Here is a 23,045-nt window from a genome sequence, read left to right on the forward strand (position 1 = left end):
AAAACAGATGATTTGATGATTTATGTACAAGATCAAGCACATATGAACAGAGCCGAGAAAAACTGTACAAATGTGCTTTTAACATTGATTATTGCACAGCAACAGATATATATATATAATAAATAGAAGNAATATAGAAAATTAAATATATATATATATATAATTTTTCTTTGTTTTTAAACCATTATAAATTACTGTCTAGCAATATTCTTATAACTAGTCAACTTGGAAAACTCACTTTTATTTATACAACTCTTATAATGTCTTGTTCCCATCTTGTCCATTTGTTCCTTTTTTTTTGGATAGACAAAATTACTGATTCCTGTTAATATTCCAACTTCACCCTGTTCTTCCAATAAATAGTAGAATTTAAAATCTCCCAGAAGTTCCTTTGGAGAATAAATTTAAACTGCTTTTTTCTTTTATATACACTATTCAATGTAAGTAGATTGCTTTTCTGGGGAATGAATGATAAATATAACCTACAGGCTTCCTATGCATAATTCCGAGAGCAAACTTCTAATTATTTGAAAGAATCTGGCACGGTAGGAATGGCTTACGTAACAGGAATGTGCCCGCTGCCGTTTTTGGAAAAGTGTATGCTCTCTACGTGGAGTGAACTCTAAACTGTCGTTATTCTATAAAATTTAAGAAAAAAGAATCCATGTGCCGAGTGTGGATAATTGATCCGATATGTTAAATTAATTATGGGGAGAGAATGCCAACGAGTATGTGTGTATCTGTGTGCTGTGATAATTGAGAAAAATGATATTACAGTCTTAAGTTTTATTTTCACCCCTTCTGCGAATATGTGAATCGTGGCAATTAAAATAGGTGCATAAGGGCGAATTTATGTGGTGGTTTTTTTTTATAGTTTGTATTTACATATGCTTCAAAAATAGAAATGGAGAAAGTTTGAGCAATGCAATTTCAATCATGAAGGAAGGACTGGTGTGGCAATTTATAATTTTAAGGAAACGATTTGTTGTTTACTGGCTCGTATTTCATTTCATATTATAGCTGCCAATTCAAAAAGAAAAGAGAAATCACCGCATCGGATGCAACAACCGAGATGAACAGATATGCAAAACAACCAACCAACACTACAAATTTAAAAATTACTTGCAGCCGATCAAACTATCATTTGCAATTTACACTGCTTTTGTTTGTAAATCTTGTCAAAAAAGTTTCTTATAAAAAAGACAAAAAATTAAAAAATTCAATAATTTAGATAACTGAAATTTTAACAAACAATATTTATAAATATTTATATATATATAGGAACTTTGCATGCATAAATGGCAATTTACCTAAACTATTTAATGCAAAAGAAATAATAATCCTTTAAGGGTATGAAAATAAAGATTGAAGTGTTTATTGAAATCTAAAAATAAGATTTCCTTAAGAAACTATTCGCTCAGAAAACCATACAAATGGAAAAAGATCATACATATTCTGTATCCGATACAAAATTCTGAATTATTATCCATGACAGTTCTATTTTTTAAAACTCAAAGTAGCACCTAGACTCAGCTCTCACCAACCAAAAAAAAATCATCATAAATACAACTCGACTTTCCGCAAACGTGGAAGCAAACTTTTAATACCAGGTCAATTGTTATTTACTACTGCATAACTAAAATGATTTGCATAAATATCCAAATGCATTTTCAATCAAATGACAAATTTGGAAGACTTCAATCTTTACAAATAATCTGTCAGTGATAACAAAGACAAGTTTTAGACCAAAAACAAAAGAATTAAATTGCATCGAGTGTGAAAATTTAATGTTCAAAACATTTGCTTGCATGCAAAATATATATAAAATGTGGAGAGAGGGAAAAAACATATTGCAACTTACATTCTTTTACAATATTAACGTTTTTTTTTTCTCAGAGAAATACTAAAACAGGTAGAGTTCAACAACTTACTACATAATCTGTTCGTTACATCTATAATGTAAACAAATAATTTAATAAATGTAATGTGCACAATCATAGATGACAAACAAGTTATCGTTTGTGAGAGTATTATGAAATAAATAAATTAATATATTTATATTATATATATATAACTTTTTTTTTTTTAATTTAAGAAATTAAAATCACAAAAAAAAATCTGCTAGCTGCGTATAGTTTTAACTTGATTCCTACTTGCAAAAATGATGATAGATAGATGTTTAGAGAAGTACGATTCTTCATTTATGTAAATATTTGTGCAAACCTTTGAAGTGTATGAATATATGTACATTTAAACTTCTAACAATATAGGCAGCTGCAAGTGTGATATAACAAACAGTACAATTTCAAAAAGTGTGGATTAGAAAGCATACATAAATTGCATAAAAATTTAAAACTAAAATACTTTCAAAGAAAGATCTATACGAAAAATTTAAAATGCACATAAAATCTATTAAATAATAACTGATCCCATATCGAATGACTTTATGCGACTGGAAGAAAGTTCCCATTAACACGACAATTATTTGATTGTATAAGATATGAAAATATTATGCACTGAGTAAGAAATAATAAAGAATTAAACAGACGACTTTACCTCGACACTGACTGGAGTGACAACATGATTCTGAATTTGAGACAAATAAATGCAAACCACTGTACTGAAGGAAAAAAAATATATATATCTTGGTCATTATCTGGCCACTAATTAAAAACTAAGTGTAAATTTTAAATTTTGCAATTTTAATTGTCATCTGGCCATTAAATTTAAAACTGAATAAATCTTATTACACATATAATGCATGATTAGTATGAACCTCCTAAGATGAAAAACTATTAATTAACAAAGTGTACAACACTTGGAAGCCATTTTCATATCAACAACGGCTTGTTGATCGTTTCCGGATGCACGAGTATTATTCGACTTCCTCTGATTATTTTTCCATCCATTTTGATTTATGTCTAATTGGTTTTTGGCACTAGAACGATCAGCCGATTGTACTAATTTAGTCAAGTCTAAACCAATAACCCTAGAATTCTTGTCACTTTCTTGTGTCATGCTTTCTATACTAATTTCCTTGAGATTCTGCACCTTTTGCAGAGTGCTGAGACCTGTATTTAAACTGAAACTATTACTAATTTGACTAATTGTTTTTGTACTCTCTATTTGATTTTCTGTACATTGAGGAACTTTGTAACTATTCTCATCAACTATTTGTGGAATTTCTGTTAACGAAATGCTATCTGTATGAATCACTTTTTTTTCTTGCATCGAATAATGTTCAACTTCTGCAGTTAGATCACCACAAGACATTGAATTTACTAGCCTAGGCTGTGTTTCTGATAAGAAATCGAGACTGTCGGTACTATCTGTAGAAAAGACAGTGTGATTAAATGCTGAAATATTTCTATTGTGTTCTTCATTGGTTTGTCCCTCATCATCACCATTTTCATAATTTATTCCATTTCCTAATGAATTGTTGCTTACCCTTGCGGTACATTCCGGATTGCTAGAATCAATCCCATTTTCCGAACCCGAATTGTTAGATTTGTTTTCTTCCTTTAAGCTTCCTTCGGTCTGTTTCTCGTCGGTACTGTTTGATTTGGATTTTTCATTTTTATGCTTTGCATTGTCTTCATCACTAATTTCCAAACTGCTACAACTCGATGTTCTCGATTTTCCAAATTTATGATGCTGTTCCATCATTTTCAACATAATGTGAGATATAACTGAACTGTGAGAATGTAACTTTCCAATATAAAAGTTTTTCTTATTGGAACCTCTTCTGCATATTTGTCCGGATTCATTTTCACTTTCTTCGTTAATTTCGTTCAATGGAAGCTGTGGCGAACTCTGCACTGTGTGAAGCTTGCGACCATGAGGAGGTAGTGTTTTAAATTTAGGCGATACTAAGGAAGAACAACCTGATAATTTACCTACTAACTGTTTTGATTTATTCTGAGTTGTTGTTAAAGCAAGAGCATTGCTACATACTGGTAATGTAAATACTGGTCTTTGAATTGTTGCCGCTCTCATTAGAGATGAGTTAGTTTGATTGTTTTGTAAACATCTTATTGCAATTTCGGCTAAGTCGCCTAATCCATCTTTTGGTTTATCTGTGAGAGGTGATTTGGTTGGAGATGAACTAGCACTGGCAGTACTACTATTATCTTCTTCTTCTCTTACAATGCTACATTTTCGAGCTAATGGCAATGGCATATTTACTAATGGCAGGGTAAGATTTTGAGAAATAATGGGATGGACAGGCAATGGTCCAGGAGGTACTAAATGTGACCCAAAATGTCGTGGTTCTAATGGTTTAGAAGGTAAACATGGTGACACTAAACTTTCAACACCAACAGTAGGCTTTTCTTGAGCAGGAGAGGGAACAGCTGATGATATTCTGTAAATATTAAAAATATATTTGAATATAAATAATGATAATTAAAACTGATATGACTTAATTATAATGAAATGTTCAATGCCAAAATTAATATAAATATCTAAGACAACTTACCATATTACTTTTACTAATTATAACAAAATAATTTCAGCCTTATATGTTTATGCTTAGCATAAATCTAAACCAAATTTTTTTAAAACTTATAAAATTAAGAATTCTAAAAATATTCATTTCTATACATGAACAAAAGCAGAAAAGACTCAATGCACCAAAAGTTAAGTTGTGACTATTTCAGAACCTTCTTGATGGATTAAACACTTCAAAATATTTTTATGTTGTATTAAGACATTAGAACAATTTGTGAGTAAAAAATTAAATAATATATGTACAACCAGTCATGTTTTGTTACATGATAAAAAATAAATCATACTAAATACAACAATATGGTTTACATCTACATATAAAACTTGAAATCATAGTATTTCATATGAAAACAAACAAAATGCAAAGGGTGTCCCATAAACAGTGCTGGATGTAAATTGCAATGTGGATCTGGAAGACATGTAGTTTCAACAGGGGACACCACCTGTAGTTTCAACAGGGGACCCATGAAACAATTGTGTTGCTGGCAGACAGATTTCTAGGCCTTTATCTTATGCAATTCCAACCAGAACTGGCCACTGATATTGTGCAATCTGACACCTTGCAACTTTTTCTGTGGGGTTTTATCAAATCTCATGTTTATGCTAACAATCTATAAACAATTTCTGATCTCAAGATTCAATATGTTATTGATGGAAATGAGCTAGAATTGTGGCAGTGTCTTAAGTAATTTTTGTGAAAAGAATGCATGTGGTGTGCTGACAGAGTCATGGGAACATTTGGCAGACATTGTCTTCCAAATGTAAAAGTGACTTCATTGAAACGAACTGTAATGTTACTCTATACTCATATAAAAAATATCTACAGTTGTTCAATAAATGATGCGTTTTATTCCACAATTAAATATAGCACTGCTATTGGAGCACCCTATATTTGTAAATTTTATACTGTCATTACATGTATTTGTATCAAAGGTTTAATGAACCTTATAAAAAAGCTGTATGAACAAGTCTGTTGAAATACATCTATCTGTTATGCTGAGACCCAGATCTGTATTTAGATCGGATCAAATTTTAATGAATGATTTGGTCTAGATATACCAGATGTTATTTACACCCTCCAACTATACTAGTGGGCCTAGCTAAACCCAAAATGGACATGAAGAAACACTTAAAGAGAGAGAGAAGTCATATTATTATTAAAAGGTTGATCTCAACCATGTAATCACCAATTCAATGTCATTTTATATCATATATTTCAATTAAAAAAGCAATTCATTGGAAAATCTGAGATTCAACATATTGAATATCTTAGTAAGTCACAAAATATTCTTGCACAATTTATATGAGTGCAAAAAAGAACATGTGCATTAGAATTTTTACACCAAATGTTTTCAGTTGTTTGTTATGTTAAAATTTAAAGCTGAAGATTTTAAGTGAATTTTATAGTGTTAGGAACATAGTTCAGCAAAACTAAAAATCATTGTAGTTGATAGTCATCATTTTGTAAATACAATACTTACATTATACTGTGTTGTCTTCAAATTACAGATTAAGTAATATAATGCGTTTTTTTTTTTAAATTCCTCTTTTACTGATCAACAAAAAACTTGACTTAGGATCATATCCAAAAAAACTTTACCAGTGTTTTGACATATTCCAAATTCCTCCAATCTATCCAAAATGTCTGGCAAAGTGTGTATGTGTATGTATGGTATCTGTCTGACTGATCAAAAGCCCTAAAGTCTGCAAGTTTGTATTGTGGAGGGTCATATGAGAACCACGGTATGCATTTTGGATATGATCCTAAGTTTATACAAGCCCTTACTGATGGCTTCCATTCTTCTAAACAAAATTGAATTAACCATTTACATGTAAGATGGATATAAATTGGAAACTTGAGTTATCCAATTACAATCTATAACTCAAGATTGTTTATTGGTCAATAGAAGAGGATTTTTAAAAAGGTCTTATACTGTTTAATCTTCAATTTGAAGAGAATATAATATAGAATAAGGTGCAACATTGTTCTATGCTTTCAAAATAACACTAAGAGGATAGTTAAATGATCATTTGTTTCTTTAAAATAATATCAGAAGTGACTGCAATTATGACAGTATGAAATTGTCAGAAGAAAATCATATGATTAGAAAATTCATCTCTGATATCATGTCAAAAACAAATGCACTAACTAGCCTGCACTTTACCTAAAACATTTATGTTGTTTTTATCTGTAGATTTCTAAATTGCTTAAAAATATTAAATAAAAATATATGAGAAGCATCCTGACATATTAAGCAAAATAGTCGCCAACACACAACACACCCATGAAATTTTGTTTTGCTGTTTTTATGACTTTTGTGGATTCAGGTCTCATCTTGGAAGGTCAAATTTGACACAATTCCAATATTCATAATTTTTTCATCTGATGGGTCTTTTTATTTTTTAATATTTGAAGACAAGTTCGCCCAAATAGGGATCACCATTTTTTACTTTTGCGTTCTAGACAGTACATTTCCGGCGACCGACCTTCCTTTCTAGGCTATCAGCCGCCAAAAAGTTTAAAAAAGTCCTTTTAAAAACACAAAAAAAATTTCCAATTAAAAACACAAAGATTTTCTAAAATCAGAACTGATGTTATATGAACGTCTTTCTTGTTACCATCTGTACTTTCTTGGGGGTGTTTCGGCCTTTTATCCACAGAGAAGAGAGCGCTGGAAAATGTAGATAAAAAAGATTCCCCTTGGTGACAATATTTTATAATCATAATTCGTAATTTTTTTTTTTAATCTGCATTTTCCAGCGCTCTCTTCTCTGTGGATAACAGGCTGAAACACCCCCAAGAAAGTACAGATGGTAACAAGAAAGACGTTCGTATAACACCAGTTCTGATTTTAGAAAATCTTTGTGTTTTTAATTGGAAATTTTTTTGTGTTTTTAAAAGGACTTTTTTAAACTTTTTGGCAACTAATAGCCTAGAAAGGAAGGTCGGTTGCCAGAAATGTACTGTCTAGAACGCAAAAGTAAAAAATGGTGATCCCTATTTGGGCGAACTTGTCTTCAAATATTAAAAAACAATTCCAATACTTTCCCTTGTTATGTATACATAACAGCCAGGAAAGTAAAACCAGTTTTGTTGAAAACCAATCAGCTGATTTCAAGAATTTATGATATTTCATAGTACTAATGAAAGTATTCTGGATAAACCCTATTAGCTAATGGCTCATACAACTGGATGAAGATCAAATAAGCATACTAGCACCAAAAATCTCAAAGCATAAACACATTAATATGCAACTAAAACAACTTAAACAGTCATCATCAGGTTTTAACCTATTAAATTGGTAAAGATTATAAACAGAACATAATATTTTATTTAACAACACACACACTTTATTTGAACTAATATATATGATATACACTGGCAGAAAATGAAATCCCAATATCAAGAAAAAATTAGTTTAGAGGGATGAAATTCAGGCAAAGCATTTGTCTGGGTAACATATTTATTTGATTGAATTTTTAAGGTCACAGCCTAAAGTATGTGTGCGAAGATCCATTTCAAATGTGAAATGGTGGTACATTAACCCTTTTGCAATAATTTGTCGATATATTGTCAAGTAATTAACTAATGAAACAAATCACTTGACGATTTATCATCAATCTGAGAATTTACGATTCTTATAAAACATTTCATTCATAGACGGCACTACACTACTGTAGGTTATTCTGTACACTTGTTTCACATATTTAATACCAAATGACATTTTATTTTTATTTTATTTTAAGTATTTATAATTTTTGAAGCAAGAAATTTCATTGGGTAAAAAGACTGTTTGAGTTTGTTTTAATCAAAATGTACAAAACAAAATGGCCGTTCATGCAGGGTTACTTACAAAAATGAACTACAGTCGACCCCCCTATAACACTGTTGATAATTCCATTTTATATGAATTTCATGTTGTACGAGTCACTTAAATTTTAATATGTGTGCCGGGCTGTGAATGGCTCGCGTATTTGTAAAATCTAAGTGACTTGTACAACATGGAATTCATATAAAACAGAATAATCAACGGTGTTACAGGGGGTCGACTGTATATGTATAATCGAAAAATTTTATCTATGATTGAGTTGTGTAAATTATAAATAATATTCAAACTGTCATTTTTAACATATATTTTAAGAGAAATTTTTTATGCTAGCAAAAAGAAACTTTACTAAGGTAAACAACAAAAAGTAACATATATATGTGAATTTTTTCATATGTGTATGATAACTGCTGGATTTTTAGCGAATTTTTGAATAATATAAGTTGAATGACCTTGAGTGAGTAAGGTTTGCAGTGACAATTTTCAAATAATGAACTGTGAAATGTCATTAGTTTAAAAGGGGTTAACCAACATATGGTCATCACTGGCACCAAGACAGAAATGGCTCTCATCTGAGAACACAACAGATCTCCACTCCATCCTCCAATAAGCTCTTGATCGACACCACTGAACTCACAGATGGCAGTGATTTGGAGTTAGTGGAATGAACACTACAGGGCATCTGGCTCAGAGCTGTCCCTCAAGTAATTGATTTGTTACAGTTCATTAGGTCACTCTGGTGCCAACAGAAGTTCTAATTTCTGCTGCAGATGCAGTATGATGTGCCACAGCCATGCGCCAAATACAGCCCTCTCAGTAGTGGCTCGTGTGTGGCAAGACTGAGGTTTTCTCAAGACAGCACCTTCCCATGATCACATCATGCAAAGTGTGATCATGGGAACTATTTCTTAGTTTAATTCATCCTTGCCAAGTCTTTCTGCAATAGTACAGAAAGAAAGTCCACCTTCTTGTAGCCCTATTATATGGCCTCATTCAAACTCAGTAAGCTGCTGATACTGTCTTCTTCGTCTCCTTAAAGGCATTCTTGACTCAAACCTTAACTTACAACGTTCAATCAAGACGATAAATAATGCTCAACAAGTTCACATCCTGTATTTACAGCAAATGTGATGTGCATGTTCATAGTGGCGCTACTTGCACCACTCTTATTCGTCTAGAACAAAATTTGAATACATGTCATCCTTCAGATATGAAAATATGCCTATCAAGGTTCATTTATCTAGCACAACTCTTTCTTGGTGTTGGAATTTCATTTTCCGCCAGTCTATTATAAAACTAGGTAGATAGAGATCATAAATAAACAGTTTTTAAATAAAAAGAACATTATTCTTATTGGATGCAACAGTGTATGTTGCATCCAATAACAATAATGTTCATTTTATTTAAAAACTGTTTTATAATTACAATCTCCATTCAAATTTACTAGGTTGAAAACTAATGATTTTTATTTAAGATGGTTGAAAATTCTTGTCTGTCTATTAAATTGTTTTTACTGCTGGAATTTTGATATTAATGTGTTTATTTAGATATGATTTTATAAATTTTTCTAGAACAAATGAGAAAAATGTACCCTTAATTTTATTAATGTTTCAGTTTGAAACTTAGTTTAAACAAATAAAAATTCTATTCGGTTTCCATTTTCAGATATCATAAAGCAAGTCTCAGTCCCTCAAGTAGTATAAACAGGCCATATCATTAAATGCTATTATTTATTGTTCTATATTTTTTAAAACTTATATTTTACAATAAGAAAAAAATAATAATATTTTTTATTAATACTAACCCAGGTGTGACTGCAACTGGAGAAAGGTCGGTACGAGAAATTCTACTGTTAAGAAGCTGAGCCTTTTCTTGGCGCTGCGCTCTTAACTTCCTTTCCGCCAGAAGAAAATAAGTAGCAGTGATATGATTGTAATTATTTTTGTCCAGAGCTCTAGAAAAACATTATTATTAGCATAAAATTCATAACTAATAAACTTTCGTTAAAAGCAATAATATTTATCTCACTCTACAATTTCTTCTTTTGTTGCTATACTTCCGTTCACCATTTTTTGGATGATGTGAGTATGATCTTCATCTGACAAGTGCTCCCTAGAAACGAGCGGTAAGTAATCAGCTGGCTGAATAGCATCACCGCAATTAAGCCAGGGATCATTTGCTATTTCTTCAAGAGACGCTCTCTTATCTGGATCTCTAATTAGCATCCGTTCTATAAGCCTAAATTAGAAATATAAAAAATAGACTAATTTTTAATAACGAAATACTGAAATAAATCTGAAACATTAAGTCAACAGTTTAATCTACAATCTGTATTTTTGTTTTCTTCTTCTTTTTTTCTAACTTTAAAACATACAAAATTTATGTGTATTAGAATGAAGTTATACAAGTTAGCTCTTGATTAATATGGCATATACATAGGCTGTTTTTTTTTTTCAACCTCCAATGGTCCATAAAATAAAGACAAGTGTAAATAACAAAATAAATTTTAGGTACAAACATGATACTTTTTGATATAATCATCACGAAGATTGAGGTATTTGTCGTATCTGTGGATGAGCTTTGTAATCCCCTCTTAATAGAACATTGCCACCAGTGACTTGAGATGGACCTTAATGTTGTTTTGAAGATTGTCATTAGTCTCGAACCTCTGCCCTCCTAATCATGTTTTAAGTTCAGGAAAGAGATGAAAATCACTCTGCACTAAATTGGGGATATACGCTGGGTGTTTAAAAAGTTCCAAGCTGGGTAGAAGTCTTCACACATTAAAGGTGTGAAGACTTCCACCTCTTTACTAAACTGAAAATGTGGCTAGGAGAGCAGAGATTCGAGACTAATGACGATCTTCAAAACAATGTTAAAGCCCATCTCAAGTCACTGGCAGCAATAGGCCATATTCTAAGAACAGAAGATTGAAAAGCTCATCCACAGATATAACAAATGCCTCAATCTTCATGGAGATTATATCGAAAAATAACCATGTTTGTACCTAACTTTTGGTAATAAATTCATTTTGTTACTTACACTTATCTTTGCTTTACGGACCATCGGAGGTTGAAAAAAACCCGCCCTCATACATTATGTGAAACATGCCTAGCATATTCCCCTATACATGCTTATTCACCTTATAAGCCATATTATACTGGAAAAAAGTAACATGTTGTATGGAATTTGTCCATAATGAACAGTATTAAAGCAAAAAATATATTCACTGAAACTGTTGACCAAGCAACTATATATGAAGAAAAGAACAATTTAAAAAGTTGCTGTTTTGCACATAGATACTGTCATTTTCAATGTAAACATTAATGGATATAGTCATAACAAATTAAAGATAATCATTTTTTAATAAATTTCAACCATAATACACTAATACACATGCTAATTGGTATATATTTTACAGGAGTTGAGTTTATTGAGTTAGAATTCAATGTGCAGGGCTTTTTTTAATGAATATAACAAATTTTCTGTAAGATTTTAAGTTCAAATATCCCTATTTTCCTTTTGAATCCAAAAAATTAATTTTGTATTGCAGGTAATTAAAAGCAAGCTGCCTAAAGTTTCATTTATTACATGTTAAAGTTGTTCATTCCTTGTTAGAGTTATGAACATAACACCTTCCTTATACTCCAGCAACAATCTTTAATAAATAAATGTTTTCTGCCTTGTTTAGAAGCATGTGTCAGGTTTTACTCTATTCCGAATCAAACAGTTTGCTGAGCATTCCAAACTGAAACTTTCTAATATTTACATTGATATTTTTTGAAAAAGTGTTTGCCAATATCATTATAATTTTCAAAAAACATCTATGTAAATGTTAGAACATTCCAGTTTGGAATTCCCATTAAACTATTTGATAAAATTTGTTTAATTTTCCAGCATTCATTCTGTGTGTTAGAGGTAGATTAGTTATTTAAAAATATTCAAATCAGTAATTGATTTAATTATTATTTAATTTTATATTCACAGAAATATAAACAACAAACATTTCTTTTTAATTAATTTATGCTATTATATTCTATTGACTATAACCTTAATCTTCTATACTCTACTTAAAACAATACCAGAAATATATTTTTCATGTTTTTCATGAAATATAGAGGATTAGAAGATGCTACATCTTCACAAAATGGCTGAACAATCTGGATTACTTGATTATATTGAGTGTAAAATCACATTGTATTTCCTTCTGAATTATCACAAGGTTGCTGTTGAAAACAAATCACGCAGAAACTCTTTTTGAGGTAGGTTTATTTTCAAAACATACCTTTTCCACTTAAAAAGAGTTCCTGTATGATTTGTTCTCAACAGATACCTCGTGCTCTGAAGAAAATACAACTACAGTGATACCCCGAACTTACGCGATAGGTGGGACCAAGCGATAACCGCGTAAGTCAAATTTGTGTAAGTTGGGGTATAATTTCGCAATTTGTGTAAAACCCAAGTTGGAGGTATGTAAGCTAATAAATGTTCTCGTTAATCTTATCTCGTCTTTTGATTTATTCACGGTTACAAGAAATCACCACATAGAGTCTCTCAAGTCTCTGTAGATATAAAATACACAGAAATAAATAACACAAAATAAATTCTAGCTATGCGTCAATTCCGCGCGACACATCTGAACATGTAAGCTGAACAATAGTGTGGGAGAGTGAGTAATCAAGAGTTGCCTGGCGCTCAAACAAAAGACGATTCAACGAGATTTGAAAATCGCGTAACTCCAGGTTCGCGTAAGTCAGGATAGCGTAAGTTGAGGTATTACTGTACAGTAGAGCGTCGTTTATCCGAAAGCATTCCAGTCGGCAAATTTAAATTTTCGCTAGTGCTGTGGCGCTGCAATCTTTGGCTATATCTTGGGCTACTCCAATATTTTTTTTTGTTGGTGTGTGTGTTTTAGCTGGCAGCACTGGCACTTTTGCATGGTGTTTTTCTGAGGACTGTGTGTCGTGCTAAATTGAATGTTTTTGATACTAGATCATCTTCTAAAGTATATATTTTTTGGTTTTTATATTTTTCAATATATTTATTTTGTTCGTACAAAATAAAAAAATAATTTTTAACGATACAATAGCCACAATTATTATTTTAAAAAGTATACGTTAGGCTTAACATTGACGAAAATTCAATGCAAAGCGACACGCAACGGAGAAAAATTTCAACATGGAATAGGTTAATATATTTTTTCGTACATAATCGGTTATCTGAAAAATAAGTTATCCGAGCAACCTCAGTCCCCAATTGATTTGGATAAACGACGCTCTACTGTAATTGAGAGAACAGTAAGCAATCAAGTACTGTAAAATCACACTTTATTATTTAATAGAATGATCTAGGCCTAATAATTATAATTGTTTATCAAGAAATTTTATACAGGATAGGAGACCAACTACTGTTAGGATGATGTGTTATTTAAACAATATTTTGAAATCAAAACCTTGATATGTTTGATTTTTTTTTTATAACACTGTGTTGTTAGGTTTATAAATATATTCAGAGTATACACTTATATATGTTTACTGTCATAACATAAAAGAAATAGATTTTTTTTGCCAATTTTTAATAATCAAATTTACATTTTTTTTTAATGTAATTTAACAAACAACTTCTGGGAATATCCAAATGCACAGAGGGCATTTTCCTGATAAATTACGTATCAAAATACATAAGAAAATAAGGCAGATTCCATCAAAAATCACCAAACACAAAAAAACTAGCCACAAAAATAGTGAAAGAGAATTACAAAAATACTAAAAATTCCTTAAATTTTATTTATAATAAAGAAGAAAAAAATCAGCAGCAGGATGTAGCAGTAGTAGTATATAAACGCTCGTCACCTTTTTTTATAGTTTAACTGTTTCAAGTCGTAATTCATTACCTTGGAATTGGTGTCGACTGAATATTTTAACTCAGACTATTCTATATTTTAATTTTTTTTAAAGTTTTAGAAATATGTTTTCTTTTTATTCATTTTAACTAAATAACCAATTCCATTGAACAATTTACTATTAAATTTTAAATAAAAACATCCACCACAGCAACAATATTACTACTAGCAGACAAACTGGCAACCCTACGATGGGCCAGGTAAACCCAAAAAGAAAAATCTCCTATTATGAAAGGCAGAGGAACTCCTAATAGTCACTACAGAACATCCCCTCCTCACTTTAAGACACTGAACAACCTTGACCCACGAGTGGGTGTGGTTAATAATGTCTGCCAAAAATGCAAGAACTTCCATGTTTAACAAGATACACTACATCAGTTAAATAGTCTGTCACTTCATCTTAAATTTTCTAAATATTTATCTTTTCTTTTTCAATGCTTTTCTTTAAATAATATTTTATATTAACGTTATTTTTGACTGTTAAAATACTGTTTTAGTTTCAAACTCATTTAAACAATCCGACGGAATGAATACTTTTAAATTTTAAGTAATTGCTTTAGAATGCTGATAATATACATTAAAATTAGAACAATGTTGGATATATGATGCTGAGATGGTCTTGAAAATGGTTAGTTTGTAATAAGAATAGTAGGACTTCTTAACTTATTAGTGTTTACAATTGTTTAATTGCATTCGTGTTATTACAATGTTTACGAGTCTCAGTTTTGCGATTATGTTACTATGGCAATAGTTGCTGTAACAGTCGTTCCAAGGATTGGAGCCTGAGAATAAAAAAAAATCCAGAAGTATTTACATTCTTAAAGAATAAAAACTACAAAACTCCATTAAAATATGTTTCTAATGATATAACATTTAATATATATATCAACATCGCGAAGCCCAATGTATTGATATTAAGCCAAATGATCACCGTAACTAATCGGGCTATTATTATGTAATTACGAGATGGCACCTAACGTCTACTTCTAGTACCAAATTACTTAGTTTCTAATTATTAATTATAGCGTTATAATAGCCCAATTAATTACGGCAATCATTTGGCTTAATAGCTTGATATAACATTTAAATATCAAATAAAGCGGTTTTCGTATTTTTGTTGTCAAAGAAACTGTAGACACTTTTGCTAGACATTCATGCAAAAAAATAGAACAGAATATATAATTCCTAATCACTTATTCTAATCTAACACATTTATATACAAGTATGATAAAGAGAATGCTTGTAACAATAGAAAAACATTAATTCTAAATATAGTTACAATGAATGACTAAAAATAGTTTGTTTATTTGGAACAAAAATAAATATTTCATTGAGAATATTCTGTTTTTTAAGTTAAAATATAAAGTAAGTTAAACGATTTTAATGTTTTAAATAAAAACAAGCGTATAAGAAATTCAATCTTAACTGTAGATTAATAATAAGGTTTAATATAAAAAAAAACTAAATAATTTACACAATATGTTAGTACTTTTAAATTTCATGCATTATTAATGTATTATATTAAATAATAAGCTCAAAAATGTGCTCCTTGGAAGATCAATGAAAAAATCTCACTGAAAAATCAATTAATATGAAAATGATATGCACTTCTGACTGAGTTTATAATTTTATTTCAGAGAAGGTTACTATTAATTAACAGAAGGTTACTATTAACAGAACTATTAATAAACATCTTATATGAGAAGCTGCTTCTTTTTTATTTTATTGCTATTTTAAAATCTATCTTATCACAGTGGTGTATTTATTGAAAGTATTTAGACCTACTAAATTTACTTGGTATCTCAATTTCTGATTGATGTTATATGACAATTAAGCTACATTTACTAGTAACAGCTCTGACACTTCCACCTGTCTCAACCAAATCACAGTAGGTGTTGTGATCCAAAGGCCTAAGTATGTGACAATTGAACTTTCCTATGCCATTTTATGCAAATTATTACCAATTTCTGTTCCAGCATTCAAAGATGACACATTCTGAAAAGGAAGCATATGCAAAGAGTTGTGCATTTCTACACAGAAGTTGCAAAACATGATAAGTTACACATTGTCCAACACTTCAAAAGAGGAGAAGACAAAATCAACCAGTGAATACTGGCTATAAATACAAATGCTACACTCTCAGTATAACCAAAAGCCATCTTTTTGATTATTGAGTAGTATTTGCAAAATTAACTATTTATGACATTATCTAAAGGTATGACAAAACTGATAGAGTATAAGAATGTTCCTGGTCCTCCACACAGAAGATCAACACTTAAAGAAGTGAGGCAAGTTGAGAAACTTTATCAAAAAGTGCCAACTATTTCTGTCTGCACTGCTTCCACTAGGCTTCAAATTCCACATTCAACTTAGTATGATATCAAGACTAACACCTTCAGAATCAAATCATATATCACGCAGAAAACCCCAAAGTATTTGAAGGATCAAGCTAAGTGATCCAAAAGTGGATGCCATAAAATTTATAAGAAAACAGTATAAAAAGTACTCATAATGTATGATGAGACTTATATTGCAGTGAACCCAAATAATGCATCATTTCATCAATAAGAAAAGTAAAGGTGAAGTGAAATATGAAGGCAAAATTCAACCAAGGTTAAATTTATGATCTGCAAGCAATATATGAGATGGGAACATTTCAGAATCATTCATAATGGAAAAGAACACTTATCTGGAAGAATGTTTCCTATAGTCTTTGAGATAATGACTACTTCCCTTTATACTTCAATAATATCATAAAATTGAATGTAGTTTGTTCTGATCTGATATGGCAAGTCTACACTATGCAAAAATATGTTGTAACTACTTACAGGCAAAGAATATTGAATATGTGACAAGGAAGAATAATGCTCCAAATGTTCCTCAAGCCAGAGGAATCAAGAGATTCTGGACATTATGCAGAAGACACATTGCAAAAATCAGCACCCAAAGGAATAATTGGATTTTGACATGTTTGGAAAAATATAAGCCAGAAAGTGGTACTTAAGTCAGGAACTTATGATGAAAAGTGGTAAAAGAATGTTTCGAAAAATTGATTATGAAGAAGTGTCAAATGCTAACTAATATGTATAAACATTGTGTGTGACTTGTTCTCATCATGTATACAATAAGTGAAATAAAAATGTTAAATAAATTGAAATTATTATATATTAATCAAAACAGTACTAGCCCATATATACCTTAAGACAATTTCTTCATACTACATAAGAATAAGCATTTTATTTAAGCAAAAAATATAAACTGATCCAATTCTAGAAAGACTAAATAATAAAGATATTCACATCCATAACTTTTCTCACTATGTTCACCAGTTTTTGAAATTTGCCAACAGATATACCAGAATTATTATGTGAATTTAAAAATGGCAGAAAGGATTCCTCAAGAAAAAAATAAAATAAAATAATGCCACGCAATAAAGTGATCTGACAAAAATAAAATAAGGATTGCAAATCATTCTGTTTGAATGTGTGTTCATGGTTCATAGCTTTTCTAAAACACAACTCTTCTAAAAGCAAGAAAAGCTTCCAATTGTAAATACCCTTAATTAAACTTGAAAACTGCAACTTAATTCCAAAATGTTTTATACTTTATAGGTCATATTAATATCCAAAATTGTGCTGCAAATATTTGTGAACAAATTAACACTTAAAAATTAAGTATAATATTCAAAAGCACTCAAGAACACCCAGTATAAGTGTAAATTTGACTCCAATAAAGCATTTGATAATATGTTTTGTTTTAATTTTAATCATAAAGTATTCTGTTTTAAACATATTATAAATAACTTGAAATGTTTATATTTTAAATATAATAATTCTTATACAAGTATTACATGTTTTATCTAAATTCTCCAATTACTAATAGCTGGATACTTGTAATAACTTGATATTAAAGTAGATAAACATTCTTCTTAACTGCATAAAGCCGACAAACTGGATGTCTACAATAAAGTGCTCAATGATCTTTAATCCAGTAAATCAATAAATTGAAAAATTAATGCAGGATGTTTATCCAATGCACAAAAGTTACAGTACAATTAACTTAAGTATTTGTTTAATTTTTAAATTCAAATGTAATGTTAAATTAAATTTGCAAACATGGCATTCTACATGCAACCATAAATTTTTCTTCAAACCCAACCTAAGATAGTTAATGCAATTGAAAATATTCTTTATTTGCTGGGTTAAAGGTTACTAATCATCTTATTCTTTTTGATGAATGCAATATGTAGTCCTATAATGAATGTGATAATAGCTTGATTTGGTAATTATTAACCACTCAGCAGTGAAGGATGGATATATCTGTCCAGGGCGATCGTGTGGCAGTGGTGAAGGACGGATATATCTGTTAAATTCTTTTGGAGGTACCGCCAAAAACTACCGCAAAAATTTCACCTAAAAAATTAATTATGTAACAATAAAAAAAACTTTTCTTTACTAGACATAACTGTTTACAAAATCTTTTTATGAAATGATAATGAGAAAAAATGCGTGAAAAAATACTTCAAAAATTTCCCACATTTATTCTCCACTACTGGGGGTAGAACCATACCTGACTAGTCAACTGTTGAAAGGTTAATATGAAGTTTTTTCTGGTAATAAAGAATATTTATAACAAAAAATGAGACTAAAAAAAATAAATATAAAATGTAGTTTGTGCAAATAATAAATACTTAAATATTAAAAACAAAATAAATCAATCATTTTTACTCAAGGCTTAGTATTTTTATAGTTGTAACAAAATAACAAATAATACCATTAAAAAAGATACAAAATATATCAAGAGAATTGAAAAGTTATCGCTGAAAATTAGGATGCAGAAATGGTTTTATTTAAAGATAATATAAAAAATTAACCAGGATAGTATACCCCATTGTTACCTATGACCATCAGAACCAATGTTTGACCAGCTTTGGAATGTCTAGCTCCAAGAAATATGGCTGCTTGAAAGCAAAGTGATCATTCACCTACTTTTTTTCAGCTTCTTATCCAGGTAACATTAACCATTACAATGATTCTGCAGATACTTAAACAGGTATAAATATGATGAAGCAAGATCTGGAGAATATGGCAAGTGATTGAGTTCCAGCCTAGCTGCAGCAGGAGGCAGATTATCTTCTTACTGGTATATGGTTTAGTGTTATCTAGATTAAACCAAACTCCCTTCCAGTTGGATATATAGACAAATTTTGGCTATCCTTGTAGCCAGGTTATTGAGCATGTTACAGAAGCTGTTACTATCAATCATTTTACCCAATAGTATGTGGTGATGATAAATGAAGCTTTGACAACAGCAACAGCAACACCTTGTTACCCAATGCTCGCTTAGACTTGATAGGCGGTTGTTCATCAGACATCACTTAGGCACCTTGGGTAGTTGGATTGTCATAGTAAATCCATTTTTCATCATAGGTCACAAAGGAATAAGTGACAGTTCTGGTACTAAATCAGTAGTAATGCACATTTGAAAATGCAGTCAGACTTTTCTGTTCAGTCAGGATGTGCACTTGTATACATGATATACCTAACCATTTCAGTGACACACAAACTGCTGAGTGAGCAAAGCCAAGTTCAGGAGCTATCTTCTGTATGATCCACACATCCTCAGCAACCAGCTGACTCATAAGATCAATCTCCTGTAATCATTTAGATCACAGCTTGTCTTTGGTGCTTTAATCTCTAGACCTGAATAGAACAAATTCTGACTATCCATTGTCACTATAAACTTTTGCTAGATATTCAATAGTCTGCTTCACAGAGGATATAAGCAAAAAGAAAGAGAGAGAAAAAAAAGAAAAACTCAAGACTGTTGATTTTTTCATTGATTTTAACTGACTTTCTGTAAACTTTCTGACATTTATAGAGATTAAAAATACAGTTTTGTTACAACTCTTAAAAGTTTGATTTGAGCTATCAGTTGAAAAAACTTTTAAATTCTTACCCTAATGCAAGAATCTATGCCATTTTTCTCATCTTAACTGTTGCTTGTGATGACTTCTTTTCCCAAGCAATCAGCCTTTGTGACAGATCTTATGTTGCTTTACAGCACACTTTTGTAGAAGTGTGCCATAAAGCATTGGTCAATTAGAAGCAACTCATATAAAATGACTTTTAAGGAAACAACAAAAAGAATTTATTTTCCTACATATACACAGCATGCAGACTTTGGACACCTCATCAGGAGAGACAATCAGTCTGATCACAAAACAAGTATGAACAGCAGCAATGGCATCTTTATCCACTATCAGACACAGCCCATCTCTTCCTGTATCATTGGCAGATAATGCAGAGGTCAATTTGCATGCATGCACAGCAACTGAATCCTATTTCTGTTACAGACAACTATCATGTTAGAATGTGAAGGACCAGTGATCAGAATGTCAATATACCTTGGTATATACCCAGCATGCTAACAATGGGAGCAGCATACTGCCCCCATTGTTAGCATGCTGGTCTGGGGAGTCATTTCTTAGGACAGTCAGTCACCTCTATTAGTGAAGCAAGAGACATTGACGGTAAAGCTGTATGTTCAGCAAATTCTGCATCCTTGTGTTGCCTTTCATGACAGCTGCAAACAGCCATTTTCCAACAAAATAATGCTTGGCCACACACAGCTAGGATTTTCCACAGATGTCTCCATATTGCCACATTTCCTTGGCCTGTCCAGTCTCCTGAATTGAAAAGGAAAGGTTCCAACCTGCACTCCTGTTTCAGCTGTGTTTTAAACACATACAATCCAAAGTTATTGAAAGAAAATTATGATACATCTTTCTAATTTTTTGTTCAGTTAACAAACTTATCATCTTTTAATATAAAATTAATTTATGAAATAAGAATATGGTTATCAAAAGTGATACTGATCACATTAATCTCGACATTCAAATATCAATACAACTGAAGAGATTAATATGATGAGTAGTGTATAAATAAATTTATGTCTAATTAATACAAAAATATGTTTTCAAGAATTAAATATAAGAAATTTTTAAGTATAAAAACTACATACCTTACACAAACAGAAGAAACATGTGATGGGATAGTGTATTTACAGTCCATTATCATAGTTAATGTTTCACTATCATTTGCTTCTTGAAATGGAGCATGTCCACAAACTAGCATATATAAAATAACACCAAGACTCCATACATCTAAAATGACAAGAAACCAAATTAACTATATGTATACAAGCAAGAGTTTATCATCAATCAAGTCTTAATTCTAATAATCATGTGCAATTTGATGATACGTAAACAACATTCATTCAAATTTCTTTTGCAAAGTACATTTTGCCTCTTATAATTAATGCTTCCTCAGTCTAAATAGAACACGCATTTAAAGATATTTTCTTTAAACGTCACATTTGATTCACAAACAAATTTATTCACTTATGAATCAAATTACTTCCCATTTAAATTAAACTGAACGAATTTAATTTGTACACGTAGCATTTATAGATTTGTAAAAATAAAAATAAATAAAATTACATTTCATTCAAGTCTAAACTTAATTCTATTTTTACTTTGACCTAATTCTAACAATTTTTTCTTCATTTTCATTCAAGGTTAATGTTTACATCTCATTATTTAAAAATGTAAAAAAATATACATCATCATATAATACTCTTAATATGAAGTTTTTTCTGGTAATAAAGAATATTTATAACAAAAAATGAGACTAAAAAAAATAAATATAAAATGTAGTTTGTGCAAATAATAAATACTTAAATATTAAAAACAAAATAAATCAATCATTTTTACTCAAGATTAATATATAAATTATTAATAAAATATTTTGTATCGTATTCAAAATCATAAATTATCTGTAGTCATTTACAACTTAAATATATCTTCATAAAAACTTTATACAATTAATCCTTGATTTATACAGCAGATTAATTCTGTAAAATTTCATAAATTGTACGAATTAAGACTGATATTTATATGAAAAACATGAAACCTTGGAGCCTATTCTTCCTGAAAAGTGTTAATCTTAGTTTACATGGTTATGATTTATACAAAACTTTCTTGAATCAACTTACTTCGTAAATAAAGGGTTAGATGTACTGTACATTAAACATATTATTTTAATCATTCTTATATATTATAGCAATGTTTTAACACATTTTGTTCATTTTAAGTTTGTTATTAATATGCATTTTTAATACACAATCGATTTAACACTCAACAGCAACAACAGATACTCTCTTTTTCCCTAATCAGTAAGTTAAATCAAGGTTTAATGTATTTGAATTTAGCATTTTCCCAAAATAATGAAAGCTAATTATTCTTTTGCATTGTCATAGAAACGTTTTCGTGTACTTAACCAAATCCTTGATTATTTGGCTATATTTTTCATCGTCCCTTCAAGTTCGTATTGTTTCAAGGAGAATGCTCTCTACTTATCTGTTGGCAGATGACACGATCAACAACCTATCAATTTCTTTAACAAAGGTACTAAACAACTGAAGTTGTTTCTGTTCACATAACAAAACTGAAAGATGAGAAGACAAGAACACAATAAAAGTTGTTTTGGTAAAAGAAAAATCAGTTAAAACACAAACACTCCTTATATCTCAAGCTCTACAGTGTGCTATTGATTTTAGAATGCAGAAAGATTCTAGAACCCATATAAATAATAATAAATAAATAAATAAAAATCAAATTTACAGGTTATTTAACATTGTTAATATTAATATAACAAATATAACAGTATTAAAAAGTATATTCTAACTAAAATTAATTTTATATTAAAACTGAATATTAAAAGCCAAATGACTGCCAGATTATATCGTGC

The 23,045-nt window shown here is 30.3% G+C and overlaps 1 protein-coding gene across 1 annotated transcript; it reads right to left on the minus strand.

The window, feature by feature from the left end:
* Nucleotides 1–291: 291 nt before the first annotated feature.
* On the minus strand, nucleotides 292–21,400 carry LOC111640547 (serine/threonine-protein kinase KIN2-like). The gene is made up of 4 exons (XM_023386560.1): nucleotides 21,259–21,400; nucleotides 10,362–10,571; nucleotides 10,138–10,287; nucleotides 292–4,363 (listed from the first exon to the last, which is right to left on the minus strand). The coding sequence occupies exons 1-4, from the start codon at nucleotides 21,369–21,371 to the stop codon at nucleotides 2,800–2,802; spliced, it is 2,037 nt and encodes a 678-aa protein (XP_023242328.1). The 5' UTR covers nucleotides 21,372–21,400; the 3' UTR covers nucleotides 292–2,799.
* Between the last annotated feature and the right edge of the window lie 1,645 nt (nucleotides 21,401–23,045).

The sequence above is a fragment of the Centruroides sculpturatus genome, unplaced genomic scaffold (genome assembly GCF_000671375.1).
Source record: "Centruroides sculpturatus isolate CEXI.00-Female unplaced genomic scaffold, Cexi_2.0 scaffold1331, whole genome shotgun sequence".
Classification (NCBI taxonomy): domain Eukaryota; kingdom Metazoa; phylum Arthropoda; class Arachnida; order Scorpiones; family Buthidae; genus Centruroides; species Centruroides sculpturatus.

Excerpts from the sequence above, each read along its gene's own strand:
- LOC111640547 (XM_023386560.1), bottom strand. The coding sequence starts at position 21,371 with ATGCTAGTTTGTGGACATGCTCCATTTCAAGAAGCAAATGATAGTGAA. Across the intron at positions 10,572-21,258 it reads GTTTCTTCTGTTTGTGTAAG|GCTTATAGAACGGATGCTAA; the intron begins GTATGTAGTTTT and ends TTTCTAATTTAG. Across the intron at positions 4,364-10,137 it reads CCAGTTGCAGTCACACCTGG|AATATCATCAGCTGTTCCCT; the intron begins GTTAGTATTAAT and ends TAATATTTACAG.